Source organism: Cydia pomonella, chromosome 5 (genome assembly GCF_033807575.1).
Source record: "Cydia pomonella isolate Wapato2018A chromosome 5, ilCydPomo1, whole genome shotgun sequence".
NCBI lineage: Eukaryota > Metazoa > Arthropoda > Insecta > Lepidoptera > Tortricidae > Cydia > Cydia pomonella.
In genome coordinates this window covers 9,994,214-10,014,684 of record NC_084707.1, presented here as the reverse complement: position 1 = coordinate 10,014,684, position 20,471 = coordinate 9,994,214, and the positions used below count along the sequence as shown (strand labels likewise).

At 40.9% G+C, this 20,471-nt stretch overlaps 1 protein-coding gene across 1 annotated transcript in view; it reads left to right on the top strand.

Moving 5' to 3' along the window:
- The first annotated feature begins 6,747 nt into the window (after positions 1-6,747).
- LOC133517697 (golgin subfamily A member 1) overlaps positions 6,748-20,471 on the top strand; it is a 36,860-nt gene continuing 23,136 nt past the window's right edge. Inside the window, exons 1-5 of the mRNA XM_061851066.1 lie at positions 6,748-6,912; positions 7,163-7,300; positions 14,153-14,203; positions 14,580-14,751; positions 15,225-15,382. Of these exons, the coding sequence (XP_061707050.1) occupies positions 7,184-7,300; positions 14,153-14,203; positions 14,580-14,751; positions 15,225-15,382 (498 nt within the window). The 5' untranslated portion in view covers positions 6,748-6,912; positions 7,163-7,183. The remainder of the gene's footprint in view (positions 6,913-7,162; positions 7,301-14,152; positions 14,204-14,579; positions 14,752-15,224; positions 15,383-20,471) is intronic.

Here is a 20,471-nt window from a genome sequence, read left to right as displayed (position 1 = left end):
TTTGTACATTTTATTTATGACCTGTCTTTTACAAATACCGCTAATAAAATTAAAATAGTTAGACTTACCTACCACAGTTGTCAAAAACACTCGTTATTTTTTTAATCTTCTTGTCTCTAGATGAAAAGAGTACTTCCCTTGTTAGTGATAATAATATTTGACCCCAGATAATTTGAACCATGGACTTAAATGTGGACACGCATTCTCATACTATACCATGACTGTACCTTGTTTCTATCACAGACACTTATATGACCTTTGGTTGCCCCTATTTGTCTAGCCGATTGGTCATTATAGTTCGTACTAGAGAGCAGGATCCTTGGGCTATAGTCGTATTGGCAAAAGTCGTCAATACAAAAATGCGGGATATTTAGAATTATTATAGGGCAGCAACTTGCACACCTATATTTTTAAAATTTGCCACTTGTTTCAACTTATAAATTGGTTTGCCAGACTATAGTACCTAAATTGGCCAACCGAACTCATTTTAGTATTAGTGGGGTATAAAAATAGTGCTTACATGCTGAATTTATTCATAAATTCAGTATCGTAATCTCTAGCAACAAAATAGATTTCTACAATACTATAATAGCACCAATTTTTTCGTATGGAAAGTCTAAAGTGCCTATTACATCCACACTTTATCAGGCCTGATATCAGACCCGATTTCGGGCCCGATAAATAATACTTATTTTTCCGTTACACCAAATCGGGAAAGGTGGATCTAATTGGCGCTTAACTCTTGGTCCTACGCCTGCGGTTACCTATGTGAAGTAAGTCTGTCCGAAGTACAACGACTTAAAAATATTGATCAAATTTTTAAATTAAAAAATGTAGTGTTGATAGGAATTCAAGGATTTTGAGTCTAAATGTGAAGAACTTTACGCGACTCGGCGCTTAAAAAACTTCCAAGTCTTTTAAGCCCCGAGTCAAGTCCTTTATTGAGTCTTTTAAGCGCAACTTAAAATGGAGGTTTTATCTAAAAAAAATAATGAGTCTGAATAAACACAAAGGAAATGGGCGTTATTGAATGATGTGTGGACCCTCCCTTTAACTTTCATGTGAAGAAAATGTCTTCACGCCATTGACATATATCTAAGGACGGGCCTTACGGGCACTATAAATTGTCCTAGTTCAGTGGTGTCATTCAACACCACAAAAAACAACCACACCACCACCACCATAAAGAAACATTCACGAATTCGAGCCAATCGCGCGCGATGCGAACTTATCAGCCAATCGCGTTGTGGCGTTAGACTGTATGATTGGCTCAAATTCGTGTGCGTGACACCTCTACTGGGCTATAACCGCGAAAATCGAAGTTCGTCAATTGCGGGCATTTTTCTCTGTCACTCTAATTACGTCTTAGTGGGAGTAAAAGAGAAAGATCCCCGCAATTTGCGAATTTCGGTTTTCGCGGTAGGCCCCCATTCTTATTACCCGTATGGCCCGTTAGATATATATCAATGCTTCTCACGAATAAATCGTGATTAAATAATATTTCCCATATTTCTCCAAAATACATCTCTAATAGTAATAGGGGAATAGGATGAATCACTTCTTGAACTCTTGTGATAAATACCATATGCATTCATTGTTTATTTTCCCAGTGTGTCCGATAAGCTTACATATCTACCGTAGAAACCATGAATATGGTTTTAAAAAACTTGTAAATTTCCCACATTATTATGATAATGCAATATTTGGTTAGTGGTGACTATTTAACCGCTATATTAAAACGAAAGTATATTAACACATTCACTGCCAGGAACCCACCAGGTGAGCGCTCGTAAACTTTACTCGGATGCCGGACAACCCGCTGCGGGAGTTCACTTTATACACAGCTATAGGGACCGTGCGCGTTGGAGGGTCTGCCATCTTGTGGCCTGAATCGGAACCATAAACATGTACATTTACACGTCACGTAGGCCATCTTGTGGGCGACATCGGAACAATAAACATCACATTTACGCTTCGCGCCAAAAATCTGACGGCTCCTGTGCTGCCTCCTACAGTTCATGCACGCTCCCTATAGACGACTACCGTCTACGCCAAAGAACCCACCTGGTGAGCGCACATCTTCACAGGCATATCGCAGGGTTGACACCGGCAGAGATTTATTTACTTATTACCTATAATATTATTTATAGACAATATAGACATGCATCAATTACTTTTTAATATCTTAAATTACAAATTGGAGACTAACCTATGTATATGCACGACCCGATAATCCGCGTCAAATTATAATTAATTTTGGCCGCGGATTAAATGGTTTAATTTATATGTAATTTATGATTACTTATATTAATAATTGAAGGGCGTGAGTAGATCCGTACTAACAAAATAAAAGTGCTAGGATGTTTGACTATGAAACTTAGCACAGCCCTGGCGCACGCAGGGGCGCCCGCCTGGTGGGCCCCCGGCGTACAGTACTGGTTTAATCATAATGTGAGTTTGCCAACCCGCACGGCGGGCGCTTATATATATTGCTCGGATCCTGGGGTAGCGTGCCGTTTTTCGTCTGGCAGTGAATGTGTTAAACATCAGTAGTAAAGTACCTAGTTAATGCCTATACTTAGTCAGGTCATAAGTTCTGGCAAAAAGGTTTTGACTGATAAAAATCGGCCAAGAGCATGTCGGGCCATGCTCAGAGTAGGGTTCCGTAGTTAGTCTTCCGTCACAATAAGCTAAACTGGAGCTTAAAGTATGGTAGATTGTTAACCAAGGGATGAACTGTGGGTGTACGTCTTTTTACTATGAAGGGGAAACTTTTTGCGATAACTCAAAAACAGCTAAACTGATCATATCCGATATAGTTTTCATTTAATGTCTTTCTTAAGCTCTACTTCCAAGATTTTTTTCATATTTTTTGGACTTATGGTTCAAAAGTTAGAGGGGGGGGGACACATTTGTTTTTCTTTCGGAGCAATTATCTCCGAATATATTCACTTTATCAAGAAATGTTTGTTGAAGACCCCTATTAGTTTTGAAAGACCTTTCCAACGATATCCCACACTGTAGGGTTGAAGCAAAAAAAAAAATTTCACCCCCACTTTACGTGTAGGGGAGGTACCCTAAAAAAAATTAAATTTTTAGATTTTATTGTACGACTTTGTCGGCTTTATTGATTTATATATCCATGCCAAATTTCAGCTTTCTAGCACTAACAACCACGGAGCAAAGCCTCGGACAGACAGACAGACAGACAGACGGACATGGCGAAACTATAAGGGTTCCTAGTTGATAGTGTTGTGTTCCTGCCGGTGAGTAAGGTTGCCAGAGCTCAACGAGGGGGGTGGGGTTAGGGTCGGCAACGCGCATGTAACTCCTCTGGAGTTGCAGGTGTACATAGGCTACGGAGACTGCTTACCATCAGGCAGGCCGTATGCTTGTTTGCCACCGATGTAGTGTAAAAAAAAACTACGGAACCCTAAAAAAGGTAAGTATAGGTACAGATCTCTTATTATTCATATATATGGGTTGGAAGCTTATTTAATGCTGAATTACTTACAACATAATTTAACGTAATTTTCTATCTCAATCTTGCATAATTCTATGTAATATTCGAAAAAATATAAAAAAAACATGCAAAAAAATACGCGACCTGTGTTCAAGGTGATTTTGATTCCTATTTATTTATCCTTATTTTTTACATGGTTGAATTATACTTAAAACAAAAGCTGGATCTTTTATATTTCTTAAAATATACAAATATAGCTATCCATGCCGTGATCGGCAACGGCGAAATGCAAAAATTGCAACTGTACGTGTATACCAAACCTACTCGTTGGATGGCAGTCCCAAATTTGTGTATCACTGAAAAGTACTCGGAAACTAAATGCTGGTGATAAAATAACGTTCTAATAAAATAGGTTCATACAAATAAACAATTGTACATATTTTATTAACACTTACACTGATTTTTGCTTCCTTTTGTAAAGTATAATTTTTCACAATCCATTCGCGTATTCGCGTCTAACGAAATCCCAAAGTAAACAAGTAGTAAATAAAGACGCGATCTAAATTTTAAACTAAATTATATTACGTTTTGATTAGTACAAAACAAGCTTTCAAATCATGGCAGCCTTTTTTTTTATTAAAGGCCGTGTTACATTTTATCAGTCAAAACCTGTGTGACAAAATTTATGACCTAACTAAGTACAACGATCACCAAATATTATGTCACAAAAGTACAGTGGAAGAAAATTTTCGTTGCATCACCTTTCTTCTTCCTCGCGTTGTCCCGGCCATTTTGCCACGGCACATGGGAGCCTGGGGTCCGCTTGACAACTAATCCCAAGATTTGACGTAGGCACTAGTTTTTACGAAAGTAACTGCCATCTGACCTTCCAACCCAGAGAGTAAACTAGGCCATGTTGGAATTAGTCCGGTTTCCTCAAACGTTTCGTTTATGTTTAAAACAGAACTTATTCAGGACTCACATACGAGTCACTGGCCCTGCGGAACTGTTTGAGCATGACCCATGATCTGAGTCGCTGGCCCTGAATGGGTTAAGTCTGAAAAACCAAGTCGAGTTTTAAAGCAGCGGACTCAAAGGACTTGTCTTCCAACACTATTGTGATTCGAGCGGTGGTCAAATTATTTACGTGTCCGATATCGAATTTACGAAAGTAAAATATAGTAAGAACTCCCAAAATCTATGAAATATCCAACACAACTGTTCGCTGTTCACGATCATTAAATTTTACGCAGCCCGATAATACGCCTCTTTATATTACCATAACCATAAAAAAAGACTTTGCGAACAATTGCTGGCGTCGAGGGAGCTGATGTATACAATATCTACATGTGTAGTCCAGGTTGCTATAGGTAACAATTACTAAAACTAGGTCAGGGACTTGATCCATCAGACTGATGGCAATTTCTATAGATGTTTGTTTATAGCAAGTTTATAGATAGGTACCTACTTACCAATTCTTCACTCTCACATGTCCGATAAAAATAGGTAAGTATCAAAAGTAGGTATACGTGACAACAGCGATTAGACAGTTTTGCTACTACGAATAAATTGTATATATTAGAGAAACATAAAATAATAATAAGTGTTCATCTCCATACAACGACGCGTGCCTAGACTCCGACCACGCTAAGTTTGCACGACTTGGAAGTGACAATATGCATACATGTCATCGGTTATCCATACGTGTCATCCATCAAGTAGTTACCACTTGTAACAGCTGTGTTTTGTCTCGTCGCTTACCACTGGGAACAACTGAGAGAAAAATGCACAGTTATCACCAAGGTGAATGGGTTAATCCCACTATAGTTACCACCAAATTGTTACCTGTGGTAAAATCTTGGAAACTGGGAAAAAAGTAGTAGTGCGTAGTTGTAGTTACCAAACCGAGTTGGTAGCAGACGCACTTTCGGCCATAAAGGCACTGGTAGACGAGTGGTTTCTGAAGCGACATAATTATTATATTATTAACTCAGATATGTTGCCAACAGTCTCATCTAGATATCAGATGACATAATTTTTTTTTGTCATCGGAAGTGGTACTTTTTTTCGTGCTTTCGGCCAATTCTATATTTTATTTTTCAATTTTTCGTAACTCAGCATCACTGTTATGAACGTGTGCCATGGGGCTTATCAGGGTATCAAATGACGTAGCAGATCATACGTTCTCCGCTCGTACTATTATTATAATATTTTATCTATATATCTATCTATATCAAATCTATATTATGGGTACACTCTGTATTAAGTTCTTCCAATCAATGGTACACACCTGCCAAAACCAACTGAAATATGTTTTCCGCAATATCATAAAGTACCTATTCATAATTTATTAGCATTTCTATGATGATAATTTTTAGTGAAGATATCGAAGCTTCAATCGATATGTAACATGATTAAAATCGACAAGTCCACATCCATAAAAACATACACATTTATACGCTCAGTTGGACCAAAGAGCATATAATCACTACGTTTTAAGTTGGACCAGCGAGATGGCCTGGCAATGCGATGGTTGAGAAGCACACACTATGAAATGGGCCACGATGTAATGCGTACTTAACATCGCTGGCCTTTGATGTGCGGACGAAAAACCGACACCGTGGCCATCCCATCGCTAACCCGGCCCGCCGCGTATATTCTATTTACGCACTGACCCACATAAAGTGGGCCAGTATGATGGCCCATCGTGTAGAAGCGTCATAACATTTTCCGAATAAGCTTCATGCAGCCAATCCATCAACCAGTCCGTAGGTGAGCATAATAACTTTTTATCAACCGCCTCATGGTAAACTTATACGACCATTGACGTATATTTAAGGACGGGCTTTACGGGCACTAAGAATGTAACTAGTTCAGTGGTGTCACTTACGAATTCGAGCCAGTAGTGCAGTCTATATAACGCAGCTATAAGTTACGACCATTCGAGCGCGTGACGTGAACTCATCAACCAATCGCGTTGTGGCGTTAGACTGCACGATTGGCTCGAATTCGTGTGAGTGACACCACTGGCCCCATTCATATTGCCAGGAACTAGGAAGGCCCGTCCTTAGATATATGTCAATGTATACGACTAACATGCGCAAGTAACCTCCACCAGTTACATGCGCGATATACAAGCACACGCGAGTAACTGATGGAACACGTTCTTCTCACATGTAGACCAACCTAACCCACGTCTCAACTCAAACTCAAGCTACATGCGCCGTGTGCAAAGAATACTGGTTAAAAACTAGCATTGGCATTGTTTTGGACTTCGGGTATATTATCTGTCATCATATAGCTTAATTGTCAATGTCAAGTGTCAATTTAATCGGTTGAGTCACCTTTTTCTTGTCACTTCGCGAAAGAATTGATTGTATTTATTAGTTAGAAGATCCGTGTTTACTGTTGTATTTTGATTCAATTGCTTTTATGGATGTCATGATATGGTGAGTAGATCCTCAATTAAAAGTACTTGTTACATTACGTCTCGTTATTGCTATGGCTAATACTTATGTACAAAACGGGTCTTTAATTGGACGTTATCGGAGTAATTTGCAAACTAGGGTAAATTATTTTATCAGTATGAATATATTTTGTTACGAGGTGAGGTTGGGGAACAACTGCTCCTATTTTTTTTTTCTAGAATCTATAAACATCGGTTTTTAACTTTTATCAACTGTCTATATGTACTTGCAGCCTCGCCTATAGCTAGGCACAATGTTCGCCAGCTTGAAAAGCAAAATAAAAGAGGAGACAGGTAGTGACATAAGCAAATTGACAAGCAGTTGGCGCACTGGTGCCTTTTTGGGCCGCATTACATTAAGAGATGACTCGGTGAGTGTTTTCATTATTTGCCTTGACCTGTTTAGCTTGAAGCAATCTACACTAGTTTTACTAGAAAGCTGATTATTACTGAATATTGAAGGTAATAATTAATGAATACCTATAGTTTTATTTATTCATTGCACACAGTTACTATTGATTATAATTAATAAATATAAAACAAACAATGATTATAAAACAAGTGTAGTGTTATACTTACACGCATCAGCTTTCAGCTCCTAGTGTATTAAGAGCGAAGTATACCACATGATTGTCCATTCTCCATGATTTTAAATATATTATTGACACAATGAAAAACCAGGTTTATAGGTTTTCCTTTTTTATTAAAAAAGCGAAACCTATAAACCTAGAATATAATATACTGATGCGATCAACCTGAAAAATAATGTGATTTATTACGATTTAGTTAGTAATGGAATTTCATAGAAAAATTATTTTGATTACTTTGTTACATTCAAAAAGCTATTCTTCCCTCTTAAACAATAAAATAAATACATGAAAATACAATTCAAAGAATTATAACCATAAAAATACAACTTACATATAATAAATGCCTGAACTACTATACCAAGTACAATATTTCAATCAAAAAGACCTCTGTAAGCTTCACCTGGTGAAAAGGTGTCCATCATACTTGTCGCATTACCATGTATGATTGCAGTGGCTTACCTTTGCACCAGGTATGAACCCGCATGAGCATCAGAGGTCTTCACCCTGATCCTGCCCTACTTCCCTTATAAATGAAAGAGCGCAGAGAATGTGGAGACCTGATTGAGACATACAAAATACTAACCCAACACTATGACCTCAAAGATTTTCATAAGATGCTAGAGCGCAATAACAACAACCGTCTGAGAGGTCATCAGTATAAGCTGGTGTCTCACAGGTCCTACAACAATCCTCATAGACACTTCTTTATCAACAGAGATCGGGGGATGAAGTTACTCACGTCCGCAGGAATTGCCACTAACACCCTGCACGTATCCCCTGGGTGGCGCTAAACGAGTAACAAACTTTGGCTGCTGTACCTGTTGTTGTAAAATAACCTCACAGCACGATATTCGAGTCGCTTCAACGAATGTTCTATAGATGCAAATTGATACGAGACGGAAAGATGAATCCACACAATTCTGCAAAGAGCCCCCCCTCAGAAATAAATATTGGGCCTTATCTACTAATCTGCCAGCTAAACGTCGAGGGAATTAGCTTGGCGAAGTGCGAAGTCCTGCACAAAATGCTGACGAGGCTCCATGTGGATGTCCTATTGCTACAAGAGACGCACACTAAAGACATGCAAGATCTGGAGTCCAGAGGAAATATCCCAGGGTACAACATTATTGCCGCACACAATCACGCAAAGTATGGAATTGCAACCTACGCAAGGGAGGGCCTGGATAACATCTCGATCCTGCCGCCTAAAGGAAACCCCAACAACTACTATCTGATAGCAATAAAAGTTCAGGAGACCTCGATCGTCAACATCTACAAACCTCCTGCCCAGGAATGGGGAGATGGACTGCCGGTGTTTCCACACCCCTGTGTCTTCGCGGGTGACTTTAACAGCCACCACATGTCATGGCGCTACGATTCCAATGACCTAAACGGGATACGCCTGCTGCAATGGGCAGAAGAAAACAATCTCCATCTGGTTTTTGATGCAAAGGATAAGGGATCCTTCAGATCTGCCCGATGGAGGAGAGACTATAACCCAGATCTCACATTCGTGTCATGTGAATCATCAGGTGTTCCCTTTCCTATTACACGAAAAATTCTGTCCAATTTCCCCAACAGCCAACACCGTCCAGTTCTGATGAAGACAGGAAACCAAATCCCTTTAATGCAATCAATGCCCCTACCCAGATGGAATTTGCTGAAGGCGGATTGGGTTGCCTTTGCAAAAGACATGGACTCTGCCATTAGGTGGATCCCACCAATTGCCGAGAACTGTACGAGATTTGTCGGACTAACAACTACAACAGCAAAAAAGCACATCCCGCGTGGTTACAGAAAAACCTATGTCCCTGGTTGGAGTGAAGAGAGTGAACAACTTTACCAAAAATACAAATCATCCGAAGACCAGGAAATAGGACGGCACCTACTGGAGTCGCTGGATACGGAACGGAAAAGCAAATGGTTGACCACTGTGGAAAGGATGGATTTCAAAACCTCTAGTAGGAAGGCGTGGAAAGTCTTAAACAAACTAACGGGCAAATCGGGCTCAAAGAACGTATGCGTGTCTCAAAAACTAACTGATTCGATAGCCAACCAAATCGTAGAAACGTCACGCGCAAAAGGAGAACGATCTCATACTAAAACCGTTAAGAAACTTGCCCGAAACTGGAAGAAAGAGCTCCCTGTTGACAACATCATTTCCAGACCCTTCACAGTAGAGGAGACAACGTACGCTATCAAACTCCTTAAACCAGGCAAAGCAGCTGGAGAGGATGGCATATACAACGAATTTATAAAGAATTTGGGGCCTAACTGTAGAAAATGGCTGACGAACTTCTATGCGGACATACTGGCCAGAAATAAACTGCCTTCTACCTTTAACTACGCCAAAATAGTAGCCATCCTCAAACCAAATAAACCAGCAGATGACCCAAAAAGCTACAGACCAATAGCCCTGCTTAGCTCCCTATACAAACTATTAGAAAAGCTACTTGCTAACAGAATCACACCCCTTATTGAAAAAGTCGTTCCCATGGAGCAGGCAGGATTCAGAGAGGGTCGTAACTGTACAGATCAGGTACTGTCCCTCACAACGCATATTGAGACAGGATTTCAAAAACAACTAAAAACAGTAGCTGTCTTCGTGGATTTATCTGCAGCTTACGAACGGTATGGCGGCATGGCCTACACTACAAATTAATGAAAGCTGTCCCCTGTCGAAGAATCACCAGCCTAATAATCAGTATGTTATGTAATAGGGAATTTGTCGTCCATCTAGGAGATAAGCAGAGTCGTCCTAGAAAACTACACAACGGCCTACCACAGGGATCCACACTGGCGCCACTGCTGTTTAATCTGTACACCCATGACCTCCCAGAAACAGCGTCCAGAAAATTTGTCTATGCTGATGACATTGCTTTAACCCACCAGCACAGCACTTTTGAATCGTCCGAAACGCAACTCACCACAGATTTGCAATTACTTAACTTGTACTTTAAAAGGTGGAGATTGGTACCAAATGCTAGCAAGACAGAGATTTCCACATTCCACCTAAATAACAGACTGGCCTCATACACCCCCTCAGTAAACTTTGACGGTAAAACCCTTGTGTACAATCCACAGCCAAAATATCTCGGCGTAACCTTAGACCGCTCTCTTACATACTGTTCCCATCTCTGTAAGTTGAGCAAAAAACTAGGAACCCGTAATAATATTCTGCACAAGCTGACTGGAACTACTTGGGGAGCCAGCGCTGACGTGCTTCGTACGACGGGACTCAGCCTAGTTTATTCCGCTGGTGAATATTGCGCACCCGTATGGCTCAATAGTGCACATGTGGAGAAGGTCGATGTCCAGCTCCGAAAAACCATGCGGTGCATAACCGGTACCATACAGTCCACTCCGACACAATGGCTGCCGGCTCTGAGCCACATTGCCCCGCCTCATCTCAGGAGACAACAAGCCCTGCTAAAGGAAGCAAACAAAATTGCCTCAAATCCAAAGCTACCCGTCTTTTCTGATTTTTTCTGTCCGCCTAGGCTACGCTTAAAATCCCGACGTCCACCGGCCAATACGGCACAGGAACTTAAAGAAAGCAGTTTTAACATCAAGGATAAATGGAGGGAGGACTGGACTGCTAACTTGCCCAGGGCATCCCATGCCAGCTACGATCCTACCAGCAAACCGCAGGGCTTTTCGGCTCCGAGACGGCAATGGTGCCAACTAAATAGACTTCGCACTGAAAGCGGGCGATCCGGAGAATTTATGTTTAAGTATGGGTGGCGAGATACACCGAAGTGCGACTGTGGAGCACCTGTACAGTCCATTTACCACATTGTCCATGAGTGTCCAAAAAGAAAGTACAAGGGAGATCCTCTGGAGTTACTTAAGCTAAGCGAAAACGCAGCCCATTGGGTGAAGACCTTAGATATTAATTTGTAAATTTGTAAAGCGACCAAGAATTGAAATATGCCATACGACTAAATAAATCAACAGAGTGGTCAAAGCTTGGAACAAACTCCCAGAGGATATAGTATCGGCCCAAAGTGTCAATGAGTTTAAGAATAAATTAGATGCACACAATGCAAATTCTACTCAACACTGAAAACTTTATTGATGACTCTGAATACAGGCATTATCAGTTTTTTCAACTGCCTGCCTGCTTTACATAAAATGCTATGGTGTCAGATTCTCAGCACCCTGTTGTCTCAAAGGTCAGGATTATATTTTGCTTCAAGGAGGCAGTATTTTGCAAACTCTGCCGTGGCGCCCGCCGGCTGTCTGCACCGTCCGGCTGAGGTGTGAGGTGGCAAACATGCTGATATGAATGTGGCATCCCACAGTAGGCACTGCACCTTCTGCCATGGCACCAAAGTTAACCCCTCCGGCCTGCTTGATGGTTCCAGTACACATGGGATGTTAGTGGACACTGGGGCCATCCAGATGATATCATTTAGAGTGTGGTAATTGGGAAATCTCCCTGAGCAGTGACAGCAACTCAAAGCATGATGGCCATTAGCTTCCACCATGAAGCCACAGATGCATTGGTGAGATATACAAACATTGCAGCCCTGGCGAAGAGCCACAGCCACACGCATTTAGTCACTGTTGAGGAGTGTTCCACATTATACAACTTCCACCAAACTGTATAATAGTTTGTTGGCAGAAATAGGCCTCCTTTCTTTACATTCCTGTTTTAAGTTATTATTTATCTACTTATTTAGGTATATAAAATACTTAGGTATTAGTATCGCAGGTTAGGTGCAGGCAATACCTGTAACCACGCTCCCACTCTGCCTATGACTGACCAGAGCCTTGCCAATGCTGGCAAGCCCACGTCCCCTGCGCGCCGTAAACCGTCGTCGCAGGATTTTAATAGTAGATTGTTAACCAAGGGATGAAAGACACCCATCAAACACAGTAAGAGCGCCAATAGTCCGAGACTAAAATGGTGTCATTCACCCGAGTTAAACACTACTTTTCATATCGTGCGAGTCGGACTCGCGCACCGAGGGTTCCGTACAAACCTGTAGGTATATAAGTAAAACTTCACCCATTATGACAATCGAGTCATATCAATTATTAAAAATATTTTTATTATACGATGTAACTAAAAATTTACGGTTTTCGCAATTTTTCCTTTATCTGTGCATAAGACGTTACTTCGTAACAAATTTCAGGATTCTGAGTTCACGGGAAGTACCCTGTAGGTTTTGATTCCCTTGCGAGTGTCGAAAATTTGCGGCATAAACGGCTGTATTTTTTGATGGTGCTGCCTTAGAAGTTTGATTTTTTCACAGCTCGAAGGGACAGTAGACCTGAGTATTTGATATAAATTCCAGCTTGATACCTCCACGCGTTCCTGAGAAAAAGGGTCTTGACAGACATACAGACGGACGGACGGACGGACAACAAAGTTATCCTATAAGGGTTCCGTTTTTTCCTTTCGAGGTACGGAACCCTAAAAAACACGGCAAAGTATTAACTTCAGTAGTGTTTTTGAGAGTACTTTCAATTAACAATTTAGGTAAAAACAATATCGTTGCTTTATGGAATGGGGAGTTAATTATTAGAGTGGAAACTACAACAAATCCATGTGAAACCAAAATCAAAAAACCGGCCAAGTGCGAGTCGAACTCGCACAGGAATGGTTCCGTACCATTATCTATAAAAATGGTCACCCATCCAAGTACTGAACCCGCCCGACGTTGCTTAACTTCGGTGATTGGATAAGAACCTCGAGATTGGAAAGAAATATTTATTTTATTCTGTTTTTAGTATTTGTTGCTATAGCGGCAACAGAAATAAATAATCTGTAGAAATTTCAACTGGCTAACTATCACGGTTGATGAGATACAGCCTGGTGACAGACGGACAGACGGACGGACGGACAGCGGAGTCTCAGTAATAGGGTCCCGTTTGACCCTTTAGGTACGGAACCCTAAAAAAGAGAAAAAACCTACTTAAAAAGTAGAGTGCTCTAGAGCAGAAACGTTTCGGCACACTTTTTAGAACAACAACGACCCTCTTTCAGAGCATGAGAAATGAGATGTCCTAAACATTAGCTTAATCTTTTTTTTAATAATTTATTTACAATAACATTATACATAATGGATATATACAGAGGATTACTATAACTAGCTTAAATCTAAAATAGGTTCTTGAGGCATTATACCAAGGATGCTGGTGGCATTTCCTCGTTGTATCGCAATACTGATACGTTGTGCGAGGAAGCCGCCAGCTCCTCGGTCACCAGTTACGTCAGCCAGATGTTTTGCGATTTCTGCAAAAAACTTATGCGCGCTGGGACCCCATGGACCTAGAGTTTTAACGCCAAATGGTACTCTGTACCGTCTCTACCGAGGCTCTTCTATTTATTACGTTTTAAAATATCGGCGATTTCCGCCGCTGCGCCCGCTTTTACATTAGTCCGTTGGAGGTGGGACGGTGCCAGCTAGGTTAATTATTTCTAAAATAAAAATGCCAGTGTGATATAGCCATTTGAAAAATTATAGGTATATACTTTCTAGAAATAATTAAGCAAGCACTGGTGGTTACAGAGGTATTTAACTTCATAACTTCATAATGTACTTGCAAGTCTTGCAACCATGCCACTAGAATACACTTTAGTTTTATTTTTGACATGTGTTACTAATACATAATACTTAACAGTCTACCGCCAGCCCCTCCAGCTCCGGGGGACAGGGAGACACGACATCAGATGTAAGTTTGTTCTTTAGATATTTATATATAATATATGTATTTTATGCGAAATAGTTATGTAGCACTGAATAATTTGGTTTTACTAATAAGTTCTGATACTAATGATCAATTCAAGAGATGGATGTATTAAGAAAATATAACCCTAATTTTAAGGTCTTAAGTTTAATAAATTTGAGAATTTTATGGACTCTATTGTTTAATGAAAGGTCGCATATAAAATGTACTACAATTTTTGTTAGTGAAAAGATTTCTATATAATGGACTTTTTAAGGGATTCATTTTGTACAAAAAATTTTTTTTATCGAATTAGCTTTCCATAATAGAAAGGACTTCTAATTGGACTATATTCTTAAATTAAAAGAAGTACTTTTTTTAGTCTATATCCCCACAATTGGAGTCCTACCTGTCAGACCGCACAGGCGGGAGAGTGGACCAAGCAGCTCTGCAGCAGCAGTATTCATCACAACTGGAAGCAAAGTTGAAAGAGAGAGATTCATATTGGGAACTGAAAATAGAGGAGTTGAGACTATCTCTGGCATCTGTTCAAGGTATGGAGATACAAATTTTATCTGGGGTGAACAAAAACTCTCAAACGCTCATAATAATAATCAGCCCTAGTAAAATTGAGGATAAATTTTCTTTTATGGTCAAGTCAAGTTGTAAACTTGTAACCTCCTTTCACGCCAATTGTGAGAAGGTAGAAAAGCCTTATGTATGATTGTAGATCAGGGCAGGTACAGATCACCTTTTATGTATACCACGACGGTGGCAAACAAGCATACGGCCCGTCTGATGATAAGCAGTCACCGTAGCCTATGAACGCCTGCAACTCCAGAGGTGTTTAATTATTTATTATTTATTTATGCGCGTTGCCGACCCTTTATAAATCTGAACCTAGCTTGATAGCAGACTTGCTCTGGCTGACTTTATTTTGAGGTAGTCATAGACTTGTTGCTTAAGTAATGGAATTTCTGTAGGTACTACATGCCGCTTCATAACAAATATAACAATATGTTAACAGGGGAAGAAGCATTGGCAGCCCAGTCGGTGGCGCGGGCGGCGCAGGCGGAAGCAGCGAAAGCAGCGGTAGAGCGCGATGCGGCTCAGAAGCAACTGGCGGAGTGTCGGGCGCGCCTTGCGGCGGCCGAGCACGCTCAGGATCGCCTCGACACGCTTACTGTGAGTTTGATACATTGGCAGGGCAGTCGGCGCAGGTCGAAGCGGCGGCGCGATGCGGCTCAGAAGGAACTGGCCGCGCGCGCCTGGCGATGGCTGAGTGCGCTCAGTATCGCCCCGTTACGCTTGTACTGTACGTTTGGGACATTGGTAGCGCAGTCGGTGATGCAGGCCGAAGTAGCGAGAACTTCTAGGATGCATATCAACTCTAGATAAAATGCTACGGTCTAAAATAAACTTGTAATGCCAAAGTCATGTTCTGACAGAACTACCTCACAAAGGCTATGCCCCTTAAAATTTTCGACGTAGACACGTAAAGTGCTAATTACAGGCAGATATTTAAATTGTTCGTAAATATTAATTAAATTTAAATATTTTACACGCAATTGTTCGGAAATATAGCATTAGATGGTCTAAAACCAAGCTGAAAAGTAGGCAATAGCTGTAGCACCTGAACCACCTCTACTACAATGTTTCATTGGGTGTCATTGTTATCATCATCTGTCATTGGTGATCATTGTTATCACTTATCATCATCTGTCATTGGTGTTGGTAAAAGGTCTTTTTTGGCGCAACTTTTTTCTTTTAAAATAAAATAAGGTTATTTATAGGACCAATTACCTACTTGTTAAAAAAAGAAACGTCAAAACCATTAAGTTTACGCTTAAGGCGTTTGTACTTTTGTAGCTGCTCGCGGTTTTTTTTTTTTAGAAAAAACGCTTCTAAATTTAGAGGCGGTTTGAAGCAAACAATAGAAACATTCCTCTCAAAAGTGATAAAACAAGTAAAAAAAGTGGGATCGGAAAATACTAGTATCTACGCTATAAAAATGAGTTCTTCTAGTGAAGAAAATATAAATGTTCGTGGCAAATATACATCGCTTTCTTTCTACAATTGTCCTCACACCAATATACCTAAATATTAATTTCTATTAAAGTACTTATACAAATATTTTAATGATTATTTTACGTTCCAGGCAGTTCGGTTGTGGAACTCATTACCTTCTGAATTAAGGCATACTAAATCACTTCATATTTCTAAAACTCAAGTAAAAGAATATTATTTATCACTTCCGTAATGTTTTTTTATGTTCTGTTCCTGTTTCCCTTTAAATTGTTGTTGGTTGCATTGTGGTGATTTATATATATTCGTAAATTAGTTATATATGATATTTATTTATGTATGTAGTGTATACTATTTATGTATATGTGTATAATTTGGTATTATTATTTCTCAACTTCTATCACTCACTACAGCACCTACTCACATTACTTGTTTATTACCTTGTCTCCACTACCCTAAAGTTATTTGGAAGAGATCGCTCCTTAGCGTTAAGACCGCCCGTTGTCTACCATAGTCTAAGTCGTGTTTAATTTGTATGTCATTATGTTTTTTCACATTGGTGAGCAATAAAGGATATATGTATTGTATTATATGCAAATGTTTTCTTATTTTTAATTTTACTTTATGGAATTTGTAATTAGTATCATATTGTAACACCTCTATGGAGAGGTAGCATGCACGATACTAACCTAAGCTATTCCATCTGCAATTATACCTATGTACATGTACACAATAAATAAATATTAATATTAATATTTCCTCGCGGTAGTCGTGAAAAGCACTAATGCCTCGGCCGAAAACGCTAAAGATGGACTCGTATTATTTGAGTCAAACTCACTCTTCCATCTTTGAGCGGTTTTCCGGCCTCCTACACTGTACTAGTGTTATAGCTATAAGTATATGGATGTACGTATAGGCTAAGAACCGCTGGCTGCGTCCAACGGCCGAGCGATCAGTTGATTACAGGACTTCTATAAGCGAGCACGTTTGTTTATCTTCCTGCCTCCTAACCTCCAAACTAACACTGGCGACGACGGGTCGCACGCCGCGTGTGCACGAATGTTAAATATGGCTAAAATTACCATCGGGTCGCTCACTACGTTCAACCATGAAGCACAAGAATGGTCGACTTATAAAGATCGACTCGAGCAGTGGTTTTTAGCAAATAGTTTGGACGATACGGAAGATAAATCGAAAGTCAAGCGTCGCGCGGTTTTATTAAGTAGTTTATGCGAGAACACTTATAAGTTAGTGCGTGATTTAGCCCTTCCAAGTGATGTGACAACTCTAAACTACGACGCCGTTGTTAAACTCCTGAACGATCATCTCGAAACCGTTAAGTGCGGGTTCGCGGAGAGGTTTAAGTTTCATTCCGCGGCTCAGCAAGCGAATGAAGGCTTATCAGAGTGGGCGGCGCGAGTCCGCCGGCTCGCCGCTCATTGTGGGTTCTCGACATCAGTCTTAAACGAGACTCTTCGTGATCGATTTGTCCTCGGCATGCAGCCAGGCCCAGAGCGTGACAAGCTTTTCACCAAACCGTTAGAGGACCTCACGTTGAACAAAGCATTGGAGCTGGCAGAAGCTATACGGTGTGCTCGGCAGGGCTCATCCCAGGCAGTAGCGTGCGCAGGGATGAGTACTACTTCGCAGGAGCAGGCCGTACTAAAGATAGCGGCGTCGTCATCAGCGCGCGCGCCGGGACCAGCTCCGCGCGACAACGTGTGCCCGGCGTGCGGGTACAAAGGTCACGGTTCGAGTACTTGCAAGTTTACGAAGTACAGGTGCAAAACATGTGGTCAGCGAGGACATTTGCGTAGGATGTGTCAAAAAAGTAGTGCGAAACTCAACTTTATCGAGTGTTGCCCAGAGGAGGAAGAAGTAGGCGATGACGGTAAGCGAACCTTACATAATATAAAATCTTTAAAAGGTGAGCCTATGTATGCGACAGTACTTGTGAATGGAGTCAATATACGATTCGAAGCAGACACAGGTGCCGCCGTTACCGTTTTGTCGGAACACACCTATAATAAACACTTCACTGAGCCGATTAAACCATGTAACTCTAATTTAACTACCTACAATGAAGACCCTATTGAAACTGTAGGCTTAGTGTCCTTGCCCTTTACTTATAGGGATATCACACATAACATCAAGGTTCATGTTGTTAGTGGCCATCGCGCTCCTCTCTTAGGTCGTGATTTTTTTTCGCGATTTAACCTCCAAATATCGTCCGTAAACTCACACGGCGCCTCGAGCATCCACGCGGCCTTAAGTGAGTTAGCCGATAAGTATCCAAGTTTATTTTCTGAGGAATTAGGGTGTTGTAAAGGTGTAGCTGTCACTCTTAACTTAAAACCTAATTCGAGGCCAATTTTTTATAAAGCCCGAACTATACCCTTTGCCCTCCGTGACATGGTGGAAAGTGAAATAGACCGGTTGGTAAACCTTGGAATTTTGGTACCCGTAAGCTACTCCGAATACGCAAGTCCCATAGTACCTGTGCTCAAAAGGGACGGCAAAATCAGGATATGTGCAGATTACTCGGTTTCACTTAATAAACAATTAGAAGTTGAGAAGTATCCCCTCCCTAGAATTGAAGAATTGTTTGCGAAATTGCACGGCGGGCAGCAATTTTCAAAGCTGGATTTATCCCGTGCCTATAATCAGTTAGTGCTGAGTGAGGAGTCGCAGATGTTAACATGCATAAACACTCATAAGGGTTTATATAAGTTCACACGGCTCGTTTTTGGCTTGTCTAGTTCAGCGGCTATTTTTCAACGTACAATTGAAAGCCTCTTGTCCGGTATACCGGGGGTCCTTTTGTTCCAGGACGACATTTTGGTCACTGGGGAAAATCATGACCAGCATTTGCATAGGCTGCAAGAAGTATGCAAACGTTTGCAGGATGCAGGCTTAGTGCTACAGAGTAGCAAATGTTCCCTGTTCCGAGACTCCGTTACATATTTAGGATTTATAATCGATCGTAACGGACTCCATAAATCGCCTGATAAAATTAAATCCATTCTAAAGGCGAAAACTCCTTCTAACGTAACAGAATTGAAGTCTTTTCTCGGACTAGTAAATTATTACAGATCGTTTGTTAAAAATGCCGCATCCATCTTGCAACCTTTGCACTCTTTATTGCAAAAAAACACCCCGTGGTCATGGGAAGCCAAACACGAGATGGCAGTAACGAAAATAAAAAATATACTGGCGTCTGATGAAGTTTTAGCACACTTCAATCCGGATGCAGATTTGTTTCTGACAGTTGACGCGTCACCAACTGGCTTGGCAGCCATTTTATCCCAAAAAGAAAAAGGCTGCCCTGAAAGACCAATTTCATATGCGTCTCGTTCGCTCACCTCAGCTGAAAAATCGTACAGTCAAATACAAAAAGAAGCCACTTCTATTATCTATGGTATTCGCAAGTACCATCAGTACTTGTACGGTCGATCCACTCCTTTTGTATTAAGAACTGACCACAAGCCTCTCCTATCAATTTTTAACCCAAACAAAGGCATACCGGAAGTCACAGCTAACAGGTTGCAACGCTACGCTATATTTCTAGCCTCATATAACTTTAAGTTAGAATACGTAAGCAGTGCCCACAACACAGCTGATTTTTTGAGCCGTGCCACGACTTGTGCCACAGACACGTATACTAACCACGACGATGAATTGTTAGATAAAGCAACTTATATTAATTTTGTCTACGACGGTGTTCGCTTTTTAAGCCTAGATGACATAAAATGTTACACTAAATCTGATTCATTACTATCAGATGTTATACATAACGTGCTAAATGGTTGGCCACAAAAGAATAGCGATAAGCGCTTAACGCCGTACTACAGTTGCAGACATGAACTATCATTAGAAAACTCGTGCTTAGTACGTGGACACAAGGTCGTAATTCCAACAAATTGTCGGAAACAAATAATCTCAGAACTGCATAAGGGTCATTTAGGTAGCACTAAGATGAAATTAGAAGCGCGCAACCGGTTTTGGTGGCCAGGCATGGCAGCTGAAATCGAATGTTTTGTTGCCAGCTGCACCGTTTGCGCCGGGCTGCGGCCCTCCCCTCCCCGCGCGCCCCTTGCCTGCTGGGAGTTCCCTCCTCAGCCTTGGTATCGCGTACATGTAGACATGCTGGGACCTATAAATAACAAACTTTACCTAATAATTGTCGATGCCTACTCTAAATGGGTAGAATGTTATGACATATCCTCGGGGTCGAGTACTCAAGTCGTGA